At 37.4% G+C, this 20,472-nt stretch overlaps 1 protein-coding gene, 1 long non-coding RNA gene and 1 other non-coding gene across 3 annotated transcripts; 1 reads left to right on the top strand and 2 right to left on the bottom strand.

Moving 5' to 3' along the window:
* The first annotated feature begins 1,031 nt into the window (after window positions 1-1,031).
* On the top strand, window positions 1,032-13,566 carry LOC117128961. The gene is made up of 2 exons (XR_004452485.1): window positions 1,032-1,394; window positions 11,015-13,566. It is a non-coding gene; the product is annotated as an uncharacterized LOC117128961 (long non-coding RNA).
* Window positions 3,583-3,688, bottom strand: LOC117129413. The gene has a single exon (XR_004453062.1). It is a non-coding gene; the product is annotated as a small nucleolar RNA R71 (small nucleolar RNA).
* Window positions 13,567-15,675: 2,109 nt separating the features above from the next.
* On the bottom strand, window positions 15,676-19,590 carry LOC103843890 (ferric reduction oxidase 7, chloroplastic). The gene is made up of 9 exons (XM_009120664.3): window positions 19,153-19,590; window positions 18,974-19,070; window positions 18,152-18,349; window positions 17,829-18,063; window positions 17,388-17,715; window positions 17,034-17,313; window positions 16,703-16,958; window positions 16,187-16,628; window positions 15,676-16,029 (listed from the first exon to the last, which is right to left on the bottom strand). Exons 1-9 carry the CDS (start codon window positions 19,367-19,369, stop codon window positions 15,860-15,862), a joined length of 2,223 nt encoding a protein of 740 aa, XP_009118912.1. The 5' UTR covers window positions 19,370-19,590; the 3' UTR covers window positions 15,676-15,859.
* Between the last annotated feature and the right edge of the window lie 882 nt (window positions 19,591-20,472).

Here is a 20,472-nt window from a genome sequence, read left to right on the forward strand (position 1 = left end):
TATATATATATATATAAAAAATATATATATATATATAATTCATAAAATATAGAAATTTGTGGTCAATATAGAACACCTACAATACAAGAGAAGGGCAAATGCAGTTTTAGGAAAACAAATGATAACATTGTCAAAATAATAGAAATCATAGATTTCATTGCCAAAGATTTGTTTGAGGTAGGTAAATTATTAATTTCCTATTACTAATATTTGACTTATAAAAGTCCAAAATACATAATTATATAAAAAATTATAATCTTTGGTGCAACATATATTATCAAGACAAAGAGTTTACCATCGAAGGGACTATTATTGAAATTAGTTCAAGGAATGGATGGAATTACATATCTTCTAATCATTGTGCTAAAATACTTCAAATAATATATGGGAAACTCATTTGAAAAAAATGCACAAAACCGGATATTGTTGGAATTTTACGGTATCTAAGAAAAATAAATTTATTTAATTCAAATAAGTAACAGATTATTAATACCAAATATTTTGAAACAGATATAAATTTGAAATTATTGTCGAAGTTAACTCAGATACAGTATTATTAACCACATTCATCAAGGACATGACCAGAATTATGGGTAAATAAGCAACCAAACTTGATAAAATTCCACGTAAGTGTAATACTTGTAATTAGTATTGAGCTATAGTGTATAAATAAAAAATGATATTTAAATTTTGCTATATGCATGAACAATCATACAATTATTCAAAGTGATAACGCAATTATTTCTTTTTTATGATTTATCTGAAAAACGTATTGGGAAGATTTTCAAATTCAATGTTAAAGTCACATCTTTTAATTATAATTCAAGTTCGGCTGGATTAACAGTTACATGAATGACAGGAACACCAATTAATATTGAAGCGGTACAACTTATACAAATTAGATTAAGGGTTTAAATAAAAGTTGTCTTAATCAATTTAGGGAAATTGCATCCTATATACATGAAAAAATTTAAATACACCAACTAACCAAAATTTCCCCTCTCTCCTACTTTCTCTTCCTATCTCTCTCTACTCTCTCTCCTAAAATCTAATTTTTTATTTTTTTTTGGTTATTTGGCAAATTAGCCCATCAATTTATGGTATTAATAAAAAAGTTTAAAACTAACATTTTAATTTACAGCCTACAATAATAAATAAACTATAAACGAAGCTAAAAGGAAATAAGAAAAAATGATTCCAAAGAATATAAATCAAGAAAAAAGAGAACATCAAAGACGACAAAAGATTTAGAAGAAAGCAAAGATGACAATCTAAATGTAATGAAAGTAGCAACCCAAGAAGTAAAACAGCCACAAAGAAAAAGGAAGAAAATAATCTAAGATGACTACGTTACTTAATATTGCAATGCTATCCAATAACTATTAATTTTGTAAGTGATATAACTTGGATTTGACCCATTTTTATCCATGGTATATTATTATTTTACTATATATATATCTATGTTTTCTACTCTTCTAGGTATGTTTTCAGGTTCAGGTGCATTTCGGAGTAAAGCTATGACTTTGGAGCATTTTGGAGCATAAAGGACATTTCACCCGAGCTGACCACTTAGAGGTCGACGAGAAGAAGAATAATTGATCGATGCGCATCAGTGCTGACGATCGATATCAGGAAATGCCTCGACAGATGAAGATTAATATCGATCGATGTACACAAGTACCGTCGATCGATGTCGAGACACCAGACGCGACTTTTTGGATTCAGGAGACTTAAGACCAAGGCCAAGCCAAATTACCAAAATGCCCTGACGAGTTTTTAACCTAGTAGAATATATACTGCCTTAGTGTTTGACGGCAGAGTGAGTTTTTCTTTTCTACACCTAGTTTTGTTACAAGTTTCATTTGGAGAGAAGATCACTTGTGATTGGAACTCCTTGTTTTCATTTTCTTATCATCTATTCTATGAGTTTCTATTTATCTATTGATATGAATTGCTTTGCTATGTCTGAGTAGTTCAACTGTTAGATCCAGGGTTCAGATAGGTTTGTGGGATTAGCCCCAAACTATAGATCTGCCTTGTTGTGATATTCATGATAGATTTGTATTCATTGCTTGTTTTAGCCTAGCTAACTAGAACTTGATCATAGGATTGCATATTCAAGCACCCTTGTTATCCCATCCTGAAATATATCTATCATATTAGGATTGCTAGAGAGGGCTAACCGCCAATTTAGAATCTTAGTAGAGCATTTTCATACTCGCGCATAGGCCTGGCTAAAACCCGTCGATCGATGTCCTCAACTGACAATCGATCGATGTTGGCAAAAGTGTATCGGTCGACGTCGTAATAGACTATCGATCGACACTCTCTTGTGTCTGCATCTAACCGGTGAGACACAAGATCTAGTCTGTTAACCAGTGGTACATGCGACAGCTGATCACTGAGTTAAGCGAATGAGCTCTAATATATCATGCATGCAACAGTTAGGCATCTATAGGAATTATAATCTCCAACACCTGAATAGTGGCCCTGCATCTAATATCATTTCCAACCTAAGTTACATTTATCATTTACTCGCTAGTTACTATTGCTATTTTATTTAAAACATTACAACCTTTAGAATTAATAAACACTAGATTTAATTGTTCCCTAGCTCCTTGTGGATTCGATCCCTAATTACTACATCTGAACCTCTTTTGATGAGAGTAACACTCCTTAGGGTAATTTGAGTGGTATCAAATTTGGCGCCGTTGCCGGAGAGCTTTGATCGCCATTAGATTTAGTTTTATTAATTCTTATTATTTTCTTTACGCCCTTTTTCTAATAATCTTTCTTTTTCTTGTCTTTTCAGGTGCATGCCCAGCGGTACCAGAAGCAACAAGGAGAAAGACTTGCTGTTCACAGACGATCCTGCTCATTTGGAACGCACCATCCGTAGAGGTCAACGTTCCACATCGCTCGACGCAACCACTTCGTCGTCGCACAACCAACCGTCGACCGACACCAGACCGTCATCGTCGATCGATCCCAATCGTTCGACAACGATCGATTCTACACCGTGTACGTCGATCGATACCGTATCGTCAAAAATGGTAAACATTATTATTCTAACTCAGGATGAGAACGGAAACCTGTATGACCAGGCCGGTCATCTATGTAATGCAAAAGGTCAGAAAATAGATGCTCAGGGAACTGTAATCCCTGATGCTGATGCTACAGGAGCTGCTCAACCTGTAGATGAGGACGCTCGATCGAAACCATTGGCCGACTACAATCGCCCAGATGAATACTATTCCAACAGATCAGCGATTCGACTTCCAGAGATCCAGAAGCAGAATTTCGAGCTGAAGCCTCAATACTACACTCTCGTGTCGCAGATACCTTACTCTGAGTTACCGCACGAGCATCCTATGGACCATTTGGAACGGTTCGAGGATCTAATCGCTGCCATTCGGATGGAAGGAGTCCCCGAAGATTACCTGCTGTGCAAGCTCTTCAGATACACGCTGAATGGAGAAGCGATGCACTGGCTTAGGCAGCAACCCACAGGATCTTTAACATCCTGGAGCGACATCAAGAATGCTTTCTTACGAAACTTCTTCGATGAGGCGCGCGCTGAAGAACTTCGGAACAAAATTTCCACATTCTCGCAGAAGGCTGGAGAGTCCTTCAAAGATGCGTGGATTAGATTTAGGTTTTTCCAGCGAGACTGTCCACACCACGGATTTAATGAAGTGCAGCTGCTAAGCACTTTCTTCCGAGGTCTCGCCTTACAGTATCAAATGGCTCTTGATACGGCGAGTGAAGGAAACTTCACTACTCGGAATCCGTTGGAAGCTGTGAGACTTATCGAAAACCTTGCTAACAGCAGCAGCACCAAAAACACTGACTCTGAACGGAAGAAGTCTGTAGCCTCTATCGGGAAGGAACAGATGGACGAAGTAAGAGCTAAGTTAGATGTGGTGCACGAACTTCTTAGGAAGCAAGTCTGTTCAGCTGAAGGAGAAGTAGCAGATACAGAAGGAGAAGAAGATGTGAACTACATCGGAGGTACTGGATTCCAAAAATTTGGAAACCAGGGCGGAAACAGAAACTTCTTTGGAAATGGCCAAAGAAGTAACCAAAGTTCACAATTTCAAAAACCCTTCAACAACAGCAAGAGCTACTCGAACTCTTACTATCAAAATCCACCACCCCAGACTCAGGAAAGCAAGATCGAAGAAATGCTTGATCGTGTACTGTTGGGACAACAACAAATCACCGTGGATTTCAACGGTAAGATAGACTCTGCCTACAACAATCTGAACACCAAAATCAAGACCTTAGGGACTCAGGTGAGAAAACTTGAAACTCAAGTAATTCAGACGGGCGAGACTATTAAGAGGCAAGAAGCTTTTGCTAGAGAGGCAGTTGCCGACAAAGGGAAACACCACGTAAATGCCATCATAGATGATGATTTCTGGCAAGTGGTGAGAAATGAAAACCTTGAGGAAGGAGATTTCAAAATCGAAAGCTCCATGAGTCTCGGCGGATCCCAATGGTGTCGACCGATGTCGATGAACTCGCATCGATCAACAGACCATGATGAAGATCGATGGACGGATTACTCCAGTCATCGATCGACGTCGTCTGCCAATTCGACTGAATGCAATGCGGTTCGAATTCTAACTCATGAAGAATTCGCAGCTAAGCATCCTCACCCACCCTCCCCTTTCTACGAAAAAATCGATCGATCGGTTAACTCAACCATCGATCGACAGAGTGAGTCCGACGTCGATCGTCACAACACACCTCCCATCGATCGACAGGCACCTCTGACATACCGAGTGCGGTTACCCTCAATCGATAATGATTACATCAATGCACTCAGACCACCACCTAAACCATTAGCAAACCCACCCGAACCAAAACCCAGCCCTTTAAATAGTTCAACAGAACCTGTTCAAGAAGAACAAGAATCTGAAGGGAGAAGGTTAAGGAAAAGAAAGGAGAAGATTCCTAAAAACCTTAAGAGGGAAGCTAACGATAAGGAGATGGATGGTTTCACTAAACGAGTCCTCAGAATCCCAATCGAAAAACCTTTTGATGAAGCTTACTTCACACACCGGTTGTGGATGTTCTTCAGAGAAACAAAGGTAACTGAGGAGGACATTAGGAGAATGTTTCATCAAGTCAGAGGAAAGATGAAACACAGGATCACATTGACGAAGAAGAGTGATCATGGGAAGTTTGCAATACCATGCATAGTCAAGGGTGTTGAATTTCCCCATTTAATGTGTGACACAGGAGCATCGGTTAGTATCCTCCCTAGGATCATGGCAGACCAGCTTGGTTTGACCATCGAAGCCTTAACAGAATCCTTCACCTTCTTGGATCTTCCAAAGAAACGATCCGGAGGCATCATAAGAGATCTGGAGGTACTGATTGGTAATACCCTTGTCCCTGTAGATTTTCATGTCCTAAACATCGAGCTTAACTGGAACTCTTCACTTCTGCTTGGAAGATCTTTCCTAGCTACAGTAGGAGCTGTATGTGACAAGAACAAAAACAAATTGTGTCTAACGCTCATAGACCCAAACATCCACTACGATCCCATCCGACCTAAGAGAAAAGTAATTAATTTTGTGGATTATGGGAAAGAACTTGGCTTCATTGGCGCATGCCATTGTGGAGCAGAGTATGAATCGGAGTACAAAACAGAGTACTCGGAATCGATCGACACCCCGACCTTTCCATCGATCGATTCCAATGTGTCAATGGTGACCGATGACCACAACAACATGTCACTCGACGTAATGCACCCACTTGACCATTTCGCTTCACCTAATCATTGTCACCAATATTTTGCCTTCCAACCTCCAACCAGGAGAGGACATGATGATTATTCCATAGGCAGTTGGGCAGACAGTGGTGTCCATGAAAGTTTTGCAGTAGACACTGTAATTACTTCACCTCATGAGGAACATACCGAGGAATACAATGAGGATTACTGGAAAGAACGTGCAATAGAAATGTCTTTGCAGGATGAAAGACTTGAAACACATAAGTTCACCAACACGTTTCCAACATCGTTCGACGCTGTGCACTCCACATCGGTCGATACCCACCCTCGTCCAGCAAAACAACCGCTCACATCGATCGACACACCAAAAGTAACATCGATCGATATCCGCGCCGCAGCGAAAATTCAGGAGCATGAGAATATTCCCTCCCTAACTAGGTTTCCGGATACCTATATAATTCGTTTTGCACCTCCGAAACCACTTACACACATCAGAGCAAACACACAAGCAAATAAGATGAACACTCTTCCTTCTACATCAACAGAAAAATCCATGAAGAGCAATCATCTCAAGAACACAAATTCTGCATAAACTACTCTGCCATCGATCGATGTAACTGTATCTACATCGATCGATACTACTCTAAACCCTAATCTCTCTATTTCTAAAAAGAATAATTGAGCAAACATTGATTACGGTTTTCTAACACCTGATGAATTTGGTATTTTCAGGGACACAGATGGCAACGCACGTGCAATGGATGGAAGGATTTTACAATTGTCCAGAGAGGACATAGCAGACATCCTTCAAGTAGCCAATGGACCTGACAACCTGTTCTCACAGCAACGTGACACTCCAGACGTCATTCTAACAGATCCTAACAACCACGCAGGAGTCACCACAACAGAGATCAACACAGATCTATCACGCCAACCAAAAGGGCAAGCATCGATCGACTGTATAACGGAGACATCGATCGCCAGGGTAACACCAACGTCGATCGATATATATGATCAAACGTCGATCGACAGACGCTATGAATGTGGGAGCCGTGCTTTTGACATGTATGGAGCCAGAAAGTTCACTTGGGAACAAAGGGACAAATATGGAGTCTTCAGAGATGAGCGTGGACACGCACGAAGCACAGCTGGTGAGATGCTACATGTCACAAAGGACAACATCCGGAAAATACTGGAAAGAGCATCTCTTTTTGAAGAGAGCCATATCTGTCTTCCAGAACATGCCACTTCCTTCACACTCACAAGACTGGCACCAGAACTCTACACCAAGGATGAAATCGATGAGATGGTGTTTGGTATTTGTGGAGCTCAAGAGAAACTGGAAGAGGAGCTCAAATCATTGGTAGAAGATACACATTAGCCTTTGGATAGAGGCTACAATGAGGTTTTCAGATGTATGGCAGAAATGAGGACAGAAATTGAAAGCTTACGTCAGCAACTTGAGAAGGAAGCTACGACCTCAGCATCGATCGACGCACCACATGCAACATCGATCGATGTCAGTCTTCCTACAGCTAAGATCCTTGCAGAACCGCGATGTTCAACACAACACAGGGATGAATGGGAAGTCTCATACATCGACACGAGGATAAACGACGTTTACTGTCCTCTCAACAACAACGTGGACTGGCTAAGCACTAAAATCGAGCTACTACAGCAAGATCTGGACACCATTCGCAAGAAGGACCAACATCCAGCCATAGCGATCGACATGTGCACCTTCACATTGCTCGACGCCAAAGTCTCAGCAATGAATGAGAGGCTGAGGACTTACGAGGATATGCATGACCGTTTTATATCACCAGTCATGATAGATTTAAACAAATTGTCTAGTCAATTACTTGATGCCCAAACGGATATTGAGAACATTAGTAATCAAAGTTTTTTGCAGGAAAAATCAGCATCGATCGATAGGCTAAGAGGACCCTGGATCGATGGCAAGAAACCTGTGGAGTTAGTTCCTTACACAACAGCATAGGTTGACAAGATCACATCCAAGATCTACACTACTCTAGACACCATGGAGGAACGACTTGACAAACGCTGCGATGACATCTACTTTCCATTCGACAACAAAATTAGTGGACTAGACAACCACGCAGAATGGCTACAGAAAGAAGTCAAAGCCATTCAGAGGCAACTCGCAGCTCAACATCAGATATCAGCATCGATCGACAGGACAACAAAATCGATCGACGGCAACTCACCGAGATCGACCAACGAACACATAATCGCATCGATCGACGCCGAGTCTATACCAATCGGCGAGCAGCTGATACACAAGACAGTGGAGTCAATGCAAAAGGAACTGACAGATCTTTCAGCATACGCCTATGACAACATAGGCTGGCACCAGGTCAGCATTGACAACATTCAAGAAAGGCTACAGAACATCTCCAATGTACTTGGGAAGATGGATGACAAATGGACAAGAAATGATGAGGCCACAAGAAGTTTCATTGCATCTTGGTCCAGAATGCGCAGAGATGACGTGGATGCTTGCTTTCCAACAAGCAGCTGCTTCTCCACCCAATAGCCAATCACTACCACAGTCAAGCTAAATGACTATAACCAAGCGCTGAGTGGGAGGCAACCCACTATTAGGTATTTTACTTTGGTTTTATTAGCTAGCATTTAGTTTCTTTCGTTTTATCTCTTTCAGATTTAGGAGAACCGAGTAGGAGGACTTGAATATCGACCGACGACGAGACGTCGACATCGTTCGACATAGGCAACCACACGACGATCGATGTAACACTTACCCATCGATCGATATTTAATCCGGTCAGATGTATCTTACCTACTTGTTACAGTTCGTACATCATACACTTTTCATCATAACTCCGGCTGAGTTACACTGGGATAGTGTAATTTAAGTCTGGGGGGAGATTTACTGATATAATTTATTTTATTCTTACGTAAAAAGGAATTTCAAATAAATTATGCTTAGCTATCGAAAACAGGGACGATAATCTTATATTGGTTTAAACATGAATATCTAACCAATCTTTAGCACCATTTTAGATTTACTGATTGCAGATAACACTAAAGATGCTAAAGCAGATCAACCTATCAACTACACACTTGCCTTGAACCGTATGAAGTAACCAAAGCTGATTTCCAACACTAAACCTGACATAACCGCTTGTCTTGGGGCTTGGTATACATGGGATCGGATTCTTCAGATAGGTCTGGAAGGTAACGCCTGGTTTAGATTATTTATCACATTTTCTCTCTCTAGATTTCGATCCTAGATTAGTTATAGAGTATATCTATATGAAAAAAAAATAATAATAAGTACGATCTATTGTTTAATTAGGATGAGTCTGAACATGACTTGGTGGCTAAAACCATTAAGGCTTGATTCATAAAGACTCAAATAAAAGAGTTCGAAACGGGACTTGGAGGCGGCAATCTTCAAGGCTCGCTTTCGCAAAGAACTCTTGGATATAGGTCAAAAAGAAGTGAACAGAACTTGGTGGCAACCACCATTAAGTTTTGATTCATGGAAGCCTGTCCAATCTTGGTCACTGATCCTGCAATGGAAGCAGACTTTGACTCAAGAGAGAAATTTAGAGAGAGCGAAACTAGGAACTAACTTTTACCTGCAGCTCCAGATACCTGTCTGAAATCCTTGCATCCGGTGATCGATACTCCCAAGGTAAAGCATTCACTTTATATTTATGCTAAGAAATGAAATCAGTAGAGGGGATGTCGGACGTGAATTGATGAGTTGTGTTATGTTAGAAATGGTTGCTAAGCTAGGATATTGCATAGTGTGCTTTTGTGATTAGGACTTTTTAAATGTGGTTGCAAAATTGTTGAGGAAAGATTTCTATGTTTTTAAAATCTTAAGTTCCCAAATATTTTCAAACCTCTTTCAGAGAGACTGCCTGTATGTTTTGCTTGAGGACAAGCAAAAGGGTAAGTCTGGGGGAGTTGATATACCTTGGATTTGACCCATTTTTATCCATGGTATATTATTATTTTACAATATATATATCTATGTTTTCTACTCTTCTAGGTATGTTTTCAGGTTCAGGTGCATTTCGGAGTAAAGCTATGACTTTGGAGCATTTTGGAGCATAAAGGATATTTCACCCGAGCTGACTACTTAGAGGTCGACGAGAGGAAGAATAATTGATCGATGCGCATCAGTGCTGACGATCGATATCAGGAAATGCCTCGACAGATGAAGATTAATATCGATCGATGTACACAAGTACCATCGATCGATGTCAAGACATCAGACGCGACATTTTGGATTCAGCAGACTTAAAGACCAAGGCCAAGCCAAATTACCAAAATGCCCTGACGAGTTTTTAACCTAGTAGAATATACACTGCCTAAGTGTTTGACGGCAGAGTGAGTTTTTCTTTTCTAGACCTAGTTTTGTTACAAGTTTCATTTGGAGAGAAGATCACTTGTGATTGGAACTCCTTGTTTTCATTTTCTTATCATCTATTCTATGAGTTTTTATTTATCTATTGATATGAATTGCTTTGCTATGTCTGAGTAGTTCAACTGTTAGATCCAGGGTTCAAATAGGTTTGTGGGATTAGCCACAAACTATAGATCTGCCTTGTTGTGATATTCATGATAGATTTGTATTCATTGCTTGTTTTAGCCTAGCTAACTAGAACTTGATCATAGGATTGCATATTCAAGCATCCTTGTTATCCCATCCTGAAATATATCTATCATATTAGGATTGCTAGAGAGGGCTAACCGCCAATTTAGAATCTTAGTAGAGCATTTTCATACTCGCGCATAGGCCTGGCTAGAACCCGTCGATCGATGTCCTCAACTGACAATCGATCGATGTTGGCAAAAGTGTATCGGTCGACGTCTTAATAGACTATCGATCGACACTCTCTTGTGTCTGCATCTAACCGGTGAGACACAAGATCTAGTATGTTAACCAGTGGTACATACGACAGCTGATCACTGAGTTAAGCGAATGAGCTCTAATATATCATGCATGCAACAGTTAGGTATCTATAGGAATTATAATCTCCAACACCTGAATAGTGGCCCTGCATCTAATATCATTTCCAATATAAGTTACATTTATCATTTACTCACTAGTTACTATTGCTATTTTATTTAAAACATTACAACCTTTAGAATTAATAAACACTAGATTTAATTGTTTCCTATCTCCTTGTGGATTCAATCCCTAAATACTACATCTGAACCTCTTTTGATGAGAGTAACACTCCTTAGGGTAATTTAAGTGGTATCAGTAAGCACATAACATAATATTTGCTCATTTACATACACATTTATAGTTTACTACTCTTTTTTATATAAGTATATTAGACCATTTTTAAAATCCTTACGAATTTAATAGTTATATTTTTTGGGGAATGATTGACCAATTATCCAAATTACTTAAGCTAAAACATTAAAATACAAAAAAAAAAAAAATAAACGTCTTCTCTTTCTGCGCGTTTACGCGTGGGGTTGTTTCCTAGTGTTTTTAATGGCAAAAAAAATTGAATGACTAAGAGTATATATGCGAAACTGATAGCCACATTATAAAAATACGTATGTGACATAATAAAAATAGGTATATAACATAATATAGGGTCAGCGAACAACTAAATATACTTATATGACATAATATATTAGGATTTTTTTCTATGGATTCTATAGTTATATGAATTCAATAGTATATGGCATCTTTTAATCACTATTACTAGAGAATTGTCCTCGATTTAATTATTACCTGAAGAATTGTCAAAATATTTCAACTTTTCATAGTTTTATTTACCATATATTGATTTTATATGGTTTTACGTTCATAAAAGTGAAGTTATTTTTTAGAATGGAAAAAGTATTATTTCTTCTTTGTTTTGTCGAATCACATTTACAATTAACTACTACTGGTATCGGTTCTCTTTTTTTTAAACACTGTTTTCATTAAGATTAACAAAAACAAGATACATAGACCGGTGATTACCACTAATCCTAGTAAGAACAGTCCGACGAACCAAACGAAAGGTCCCCGGAAACAACAGCCCACATATTGGAGACAAAGATCAACAGAGATAACACAATCTTTAACTTTATCAATCTAGACTAGAAAGAGCAAGGACCAGATCAAAAGAAACCAAGAAACTAAACAATGCATGTTGACCACAACAGAGCTCCTTTGAACGAGGTGATGACTTCAAACTTGGAAGATACCTCCGGCGTGTGTCTCCTCCTACAGAGAATAATACATGCAATATAGATACCAAAGCTTCATACACCAGGAGACAGAACAATAAAGTTCACTAGTCGTCGACTGGAATGGCAGAGGCGGAGAAGAGACAACTCGAAAAGCCATGTGAAGCTTGACGGAAGATGAGATTTCTATCAAATCTTTAGGTTAATGACAAGGAGCAAAACAACTCACAATCGGTATCGGTTCTCAATGTGGACATATTTGATTGAAATAACTTATCTTCAATTATATGACATAAATTATTGTATTGTATAATATATGGACATGTTTCGTAAGAAGTATATTTATAGTAATTGTTGTATTTAAAAAATATATGTCAAATTAAGTATTCATCACTAATTACGATTTCACTATTTACTAACCATATCTTTATCAATAATATCCCGAGTACTCATTTCTCATTAGTTTTATAAAACCATGTAAACTAACTAGGCCTGGGCAAAATAACCGGAACCGAAGAACCAAACCGAAACCGAACCGAAGTATCCGAAACCGGAACCGGACCCGGACCGATACCCTCAAATATCCGAACGGTTCCTATATTTTTATATCCGAAATAACCAAACCGGAACCGAACCGAGAACCGAACGGATACCCGAATATATAAAAATATTAATTATATATACATATAACATAACTAAATATATATTTTTAATTTAAAATTCTATTAAAAGTATCTGAAAATAGTTGAAGATAACTAAATTATTATAAAGTATCCAAACTACCCAAAAGTATCCGAAACTATCCGGATAGTTTTATCCGAAATATCCAAAGTAATCTGAAATATCCTAAATTTTTATCTAAATCATCCTAATTATTTGATATTTTACCCTAAATAACCAATATTTTATCCAAATTATCCGAACTATCCGAACCCGAACCGGATCCAAATGAGAACCAAACTTTTTCTGGATATTTTCCGGTTCCTACATTTACTATTCGAACCGAACCGAACTCGAAACTATCCGAACCAAACCGAACCGAAAATAGGTCAAGTACTAAATGGATACTTTAGCCCCTATCCGAACTACCCGAAACCCAAAATATCCGAACCGAACCGATACCCGAAATGCCCAGGCCTAGAACTAACTTTGAACCCATCTATCTATATTATTAAAACTGAAGTATATTTTGCTATTGTTTGAAAATATAGATAGCAGTATAAATGAATTTTTTTTATAAACATATATAGCAGTATAAATAAAGAAATATAGGCTTATTTTAGTAATTTCATTAATATAATTACATTAATTATCTTTTTATATTTCACCAGTTTAACAATTTCATTAATTATATTAACTTAACAATACATCATATCATTAATTATATTACCATAATAATTATAGTGTAGATTTTTATTTATTAGTTAATTAACATTAAATTTGTGCCAATTCTAAAATCAAAAATAAAAAAATTGTTGGGTTTTTCATATGGTTAAACGTTTGGTTTAGTTATTTTTACTAAAACTTTTTTTTATTTCAATTTCAATCGATGGAAAATTACGTAGCCAAAAACATAATTTAAAGACATGTTTTTGTGAAAAAAATAATAATTTAATGCAAAATAATAAAAAATTATTAAATTTGTTGTCACATAATTTTTCACTCCATATAATTAATTTACTAAATAAAAAATTCTTTATATTTCACTTAATTTAGCCAAACACATAGATATAGTTCTTTTTATTAGTTTATAAAATCAGAGAAATATTATATGTTTACCACTTTCATGCTACCACTTTTCATTTTTACCATCACTAAAGAGATATTTTCAAAAATACTTTATTCATTAAGTGGCAAAAGACTCTTATACTCTTGTTCTTTATATATATAATAAATAAATATTTAAATAAATAAAAATCTAAAAAGATAAAAAAAATATTTTTTTTTTATTTTTGTTCGAATTATACTATTTCGAAATTCAAACCCTAAACCCTAAAACTCAACTCTAAACCCTAAACCATTAATCCTAAACCTTATTTCTTTTTTGAAATACGAACCATAACCCTAAATCATCAATCCTAAACCCTATTTTCTTTTGAAATACGAACCCTAAACCCTGAAACATGAACTCTAAACCTTAAACCCTGAAACATCAACTCTAAACCCTAAACCCTAAACCTTCAACTCTAAACCCTAAATCATCAACTCTAAACGAGAGAGATGCTCAGATGCTCTTAATGAGGCAAAAAGTGATCTAACATACTTTTACGAAATCATGCATACTCTCTACTCTTAGTGAAATAAAATGTTTCTAATTTTGCCCATACGTTTTCCCTCCTCAATTGAAAATTTAAATTTTGAATTTTGGGTATCAGATTCAAAATTTGAATTTTGAATTTTAGTAAAACTAAAAACCAAGTTGAACCAAGTTACCCACTGCCGAAGTACAAACTTGGTATAACTATGTCATAGTTTTACCAAGTTATACCTCGAAGATGGTATAACTAGGTTTTAGTTTTACCAAGTTATACATTTGTCAAGTTACAACTTGGTAAAATTATAACCTAGTTATACAGTTTTACCAACGATTACACGAGTTGATAAAACTAGTACAAAGTTTTACTAAGTTGTACCATTGTCGAAGTACAACTTTGTAATACTTTGAACCTAGTTTAACCAAGTTTTACAAAGTTGTACTTTAACGATTGTATAACTTGGTAAAACTTTGTTTCTGGGTTGAAGTTTTACTTTCACATTTCTCATATATTCTTGCAGCAAGCCAGATTTGTAGTGCGAGAGAGAGAAAGAGAGAAACAGAGAGAGAAGAAAGAGGAAAACATATGAGATTCGAAGAGAATCCTAAAATTGCAAACAAAGAACAACAAATAAAAAAAGAGGAGAAACATATAAGATTCGAAGACGAATGGATTCGAAGAAGAAGAGATTCGAAGAAGAACAAAAGGAAAAGTAGAACACCTGAAGAAGAAAAAAATTAAAGACAAAAAAGTTTGGATCGAAGAATGAAAGATAAGAGAGAAAAAGAGAAGAGAGAAAGAATATGAAGAATGTAAATGAAATCTAGATCTGTAGAGATAAGAGATAAAATTAGGTTTAGTGGCATGTTGTATAAATAAGTAGATTTATATTGGGTATATTAGATTTTTTATCAGATTTCGAATTAAAAATAAAGGAAAATGAAATGAATTATAGATAAGGAGTATGTGAGATTTTGTTTTGAAAAAGAGAAGTATTGGAGCAATTGATTCACTCTAAATCCTAAACTTCAACTCTAAATCCTAAACCCTAAACTATCAACACTAAATCCTAAACCATAAAAAGTAAACTCTAAACCCTTAATCCTAAAAAAGTTAATCCTAAACTCTAAAACATCAACTATAAACCTTAAACCAAAGTGACCTCTGGCGTAAATGTTTCTTAAGAAAAACATCTATAAGTTGTCCTCCGAGACCACGCCTTAAACACCTGGGAACTTTCGGGTTCTCAAAGACAAAAACTACAACTCTTCTGGAACTGGAAACTGAATCTTTAGACTTATGGATTTTAAAAGATACAATCTATAAATCCCCCAGATTTGACACGTGACTCTCTGGCCCCCGGGTCCAAGAAGCAAAATACCCAACTTGGGCAAACTATCTTAAAGATGTACTCATATAAATTGCCACTGTTATCCTAAAGCTAACACCTTGTTCTATAAAATTATTGATTGCATGATTTACTTCCCACATATAGTACAATATAAGAAGCTCATATATTTGCATAATTATACATGAAAATAGAAAGTCACATATTCCCCTAGCTGTATCCTTCATACATACAGACTGCTATTACATACATATGCATACTTTTTTCTTTTACATTCCACAGATTGATTACATAATTCTCTTCAGCCTTTTAGCAAAGTTACAAGTCGAAGCTGTGGCTGTTGAAGTGGAAAAGTGGATGATTCGTGGATCGCCAGATGCTATGTGAACGTATCTCTTTGGCAACGGTAGACTGAAGACTGGCCGGTCCGCATACAATAACTCCAACATCAACACTTCCCCATTTCTCATTCAATGACTCAAATATCTCTGCAAATTAAAATGTGTTTTCAAAGACAAAACAACAGAAAAACATTTATAATTTTGTTTTGCACTAGAACAGGCCGGTATAGCTGAATCGAATTGAACCCATCCGGAGAGTACTGGGTAATGAAAACGGATCGGTCAACTCTAGTTATAATCGTACCTTTAAAATCAGGTCTCGTGCCATAACGAGTAGTGATGAAACTCTGAATATCGTCTTCTGTGTTAAGGCCTTTAAGTTCCGCAGATGGATTATGTAGTTCTTCTCCATTCGTAGTCACCTTGTCGTGGCCATTTGGTTCTACATCACCGGCTTTTTCACCCCAAAGATTCCAGAAAACAACAACAAGACCTCCAAAAATCAACACACTTGCAACCATACAAACCACGAAAAGAAGTCCCTTGTACCACCACGCCGTTATGTTGAATTTGTTTATGTAAAAGATGTCCAACAATGTGATCATTAAAACAAACCCGATGGTGGATGATACCAGATAGAGTCCAGCCCATATATTATCCCCTGTACCAACTAATACCGACATGGGACACCCGTTGCTCCTTGGCTTCACAGAAGGATTCACCATCTTGTGAACCATTCCATCTTCCTGTATGACAGTGAAACAATACAATATTCAACAAATTAAGGCTTTAAGCACAAAATGTTTTATGGAAAACTTACCAAGAGAGGCTCGGATTGTCTTGTGACATAGATGTTAATCTCAAGGTTTATTTTCTGAGAGAAAGAAGGGCAAAGGGAAGGAATGTCGATCGATGAGAGGAGAGAGAGCTCGTCTGAGTTTTTGATTGCCCAGATAACTAAAACCTTCTTTGGTAGACAAGCTTTCCCATCTCTTTTTCTTTGTAGGATATCACTTAAGATGGCGAAAAATGGCGAAATCCCAATTCCTCCTGCTACTAAGACCAGATTCTCGTACCTGCAATCCAAAATACGAGCTTTATTTGTATTGAAACAAATTTCAAATATACAAAGCAAATTTATAACTCATTACGCCAGGTGGTATGGAGATTCATGGCCATAAGGGCCCTCCACGCAAGTTGTGATTTTGGGATATGACAGAGGAGAAAGGAGCTGATCTTGGTTCTCTGCCTCATATAGCTTTGACAACTGGTCCCTAAGCTTTGCAGTCCATCCACCAAGAACCTTTATGAGAACGGCAACATGATGCTTCCCATCTAGAGGGCTTGATGAAACACTGAAGGGATGCCATTGTAGCCATGATAGTTCCCTTACTTGGAGAAAGACAAAACTCAGTGCATTGTATCGCATATCTAGAGTTGGACATTTAAAAAAAAAAAAGTCAGTAAATGCTTTAGATTAGAGGTAGGGGAAACAGAATTGTTACTCGGTGGTTTCGAAAGGACGAGCTCCAGAGTCCCGCAGGGAAAACTCTTTGCAGAGATTACATCTACAGTCCTTCTGGATTGGCAGAACCTCAAGAAACGGTCGAGAATGAAAAGGAAAATTCCTCCAGCAACTATGCTGAATAAGTAGTCACCCACGTGAAGCGCCAAGAAGACAACGAAGACAATATAGAGTTGATGGGTGTAGAAGAAAAGCTCAAAGTAATGCTTCCTCACGTACTGTAACGATGTAACCCACATAAGTAAACCCGCTACAAGACTGATAACTCCAGGTAACACTGCGATTCCAATAGCTTTCCACTCAAATAACTGAGAGACAGGGATAGAGTAAATACTAATGAAGCTTGATAATAGGATTATATGTGAGATTCACAACAGAGATAAGTAAAAAGAAAAAAAAACTAAATAAGGAAGAGACTTACAAGCTCTAAAAGTCGACCTTGAACGGTCCACGCAACAACATAACAAAGGCCATGAAAGGAGAAGAAAGCCATGGTGATATGACCAAGCCAAACGTGATACTTTGTAGCATGCTCGAAAGGGATATCGACAAGACGGAGGAGAATGGAGCCTCTCGAGATTGGAAGAAACAAAAACACCATACACAAGAGTCCAATCATCCCGAAACGCAGACCCGTTATCTCCAACAGAAGCATACTGAAGTCACACCATAATTGGAATGAGAAGCAAAAAAAATATATGTATATAAAGAACGGAAGAAACAAAGAAAATGAGCTTTAAGAACCTTCTATCCTCGGGAAGCACATGGAAGAGATCAAGAAGGTCAAGATCCCTCATGGTATATGCATAGATAGCCCAGAGGAAAAACACAGAGAAGATCATAATTACAAGAAACTCAGCTGCAGAAACAACTCCAAATGGCCCATCCACAAGAACAGGAAATGTCCACAGCCTGAACCTTGGGAATTTCGATATCTTCTTCCTTCAATAAACACCGAAATAAATATGGAATTAATAAAATTGATCAGTATCCAAAATGACTTACTGTATATTTATTTATAAGTGTTAACTTCACTTTCGAACTCTTTTTTTTTTTTTGATAACTGTAGTGTGATCCCAAAGATTTTCTAGACCCAAAGACTAACCACTACGAAATCCGCAGGATCTATGTTTCCTTACCACTTAAGGCATTTCGGTGGCCAAGAAAAATCGAACCCAAAAACTAATCACAGCTATGTGTCATTTACAACTACCCAAGACCACTTGGTTACACTTTTTAACTCTTTCTTACGTTGTTATTGTTATATATGAATAAACTCTTTTCTTACATTGTTTTTTTTTTGAACTGTTCTTTTCTTACATTGTTTCAAAGCAATTTAAGCTCTTATGCAAATATACAATATCAATTTCAAATAATATATAAATATATATTATCACTCTGAAATGTTTGTGTATACTAAAAATTAGTTCAAAAAAAAAATGTTTGTGTATGCTGAAAACATTTTCCTTTTAAGTTCTTCAGAGTTTATAGCAATCATATATGATGGGCGTTGTCTCAAAATCAACTAGGGATCACACTAAACTAATGAATGTGGACCACACGTACTTAGCGAACACCTTCTCTTCTCCGGAGATGATCAGATAGAGAGAAGCTAAAACGGAGATAACAAGAATCGGACCACTGAAAATCAAGAACATGCTTCCTGCAAATATTTTTTTGCAAATGAATATTAGTTACAATTTTAAAACTTTTTTTTGTCGGAAAATTAGAAGAAATGTAAAAACCTGTGGTGCCGAAGAGAGTGTTGGAAGAAACAGCTCTCCAATTTGTAAGAATTCCATCGCCGAGTTTCCCAGGGTACACAAAAAGGAAAACAATCCATGCAACGAAAATCACGGACATTAAAACTTTCAGAATCCATTTAAACGAGGAAGCCACCACGGATGATGATGATGACGATGATGGCTCCTTGGACAAAAGAGGGCTTTCATGATCATCCATCGTTACTATCTCTGTGTAGCTCACTCTTGTGAATCTTTTACTTTGGTTTCTCAGTGTAGTGATGAGAGGTTGCTCAAACGCATCATCAGATTTAAAGGAGAGGTTATGAGAAGAAATTCAGGAGATAATTAGATGACAGAAAGGAAGAAATTTTGTGAACCATTCAAGGTTACATCACTCGCATTAATGAAAGATTCCCTCCAACATCAATCCTAGTACACAATTTAAAAAAAAACACAAAAAAAAAAAAACAAAAGAGTAAAGGGGAAGAAGGCAATTTCCATGTGAGAGTAACGGTACTTGGGAGAGACTGGCACGTCTCATTTTAACCACAAGTAAGGGACGGTGAGTAGTCACTACAGAGTATATAGATAAGATGGTTATTATGACGAGTGCGATGTTTGGATAATTTTGGGTGTTGCGCTAGCTCATTTTCATATACGGTTACAGTTAGTGCTAGAAAACACAGTATACACAATATATCGTATTGTGTATTATACTATTTTTTCCATAGTAGTTGTAATGTAAACCATTTGTCATTGATTAAACCACAATGTTGGAGCCGGGTTTCACCTTAAGTCCAAACCTGTAACGGCACCGCTGCCGACGACGATGTTGAAAATACTCGTTACTGTGGTTAACGCTAACACCGCAGTGTTCAAGGAAGTCCATAAGATGTTATCGACTTTCGAAAATAAGTCAACAGAACATAAGAATGTCATGAGTTCTCTCGCTGAACAGGTCGAGTACATAACAACAAGAACCAGGGCCGTTCTTCCGCGCAGAACAACCCAAATCCGTGGAAGAAGACTTGATTTTGCGACTCCTTTGGACCGGTTAGGCAGCTCGCAAGGAAAACCGTCTAGGCAAAATCCCAACGAAATCACTCTCGCGCTAACACAAAAAAACCCGGAAGATCTTCCCCCTGTCGCGGAAGATAAAGAAGAAGGAGAAATCCAACAAATCGACGTGTATTCTAGCAGTCAGTCCGAGCCTACAGACGAAGACGAAGACGTGCATCTGCGTCGAACTAGGAGCCGCACGTCTCAAGATGACTCCCAGTTCGACAACCCTATGACCGAAGAAGAAGAAGCCATCTTCTA

This window comes from Brassica rapa, chromosome A10 (assembly GCF_000309985.2).
Source record: "Brassica rapa cultivar Chiifu-401-42 chromosome A10, CAAS_Brap_v3.01, whole genome shotgun sequence".
Classification (NCBI taxonomy): Eukaryota; Viridiplantae; Streptophyta; class Magnoliopsida; order Brassicales; family Brassicaceae; genus Brassica; species Brassica rapa.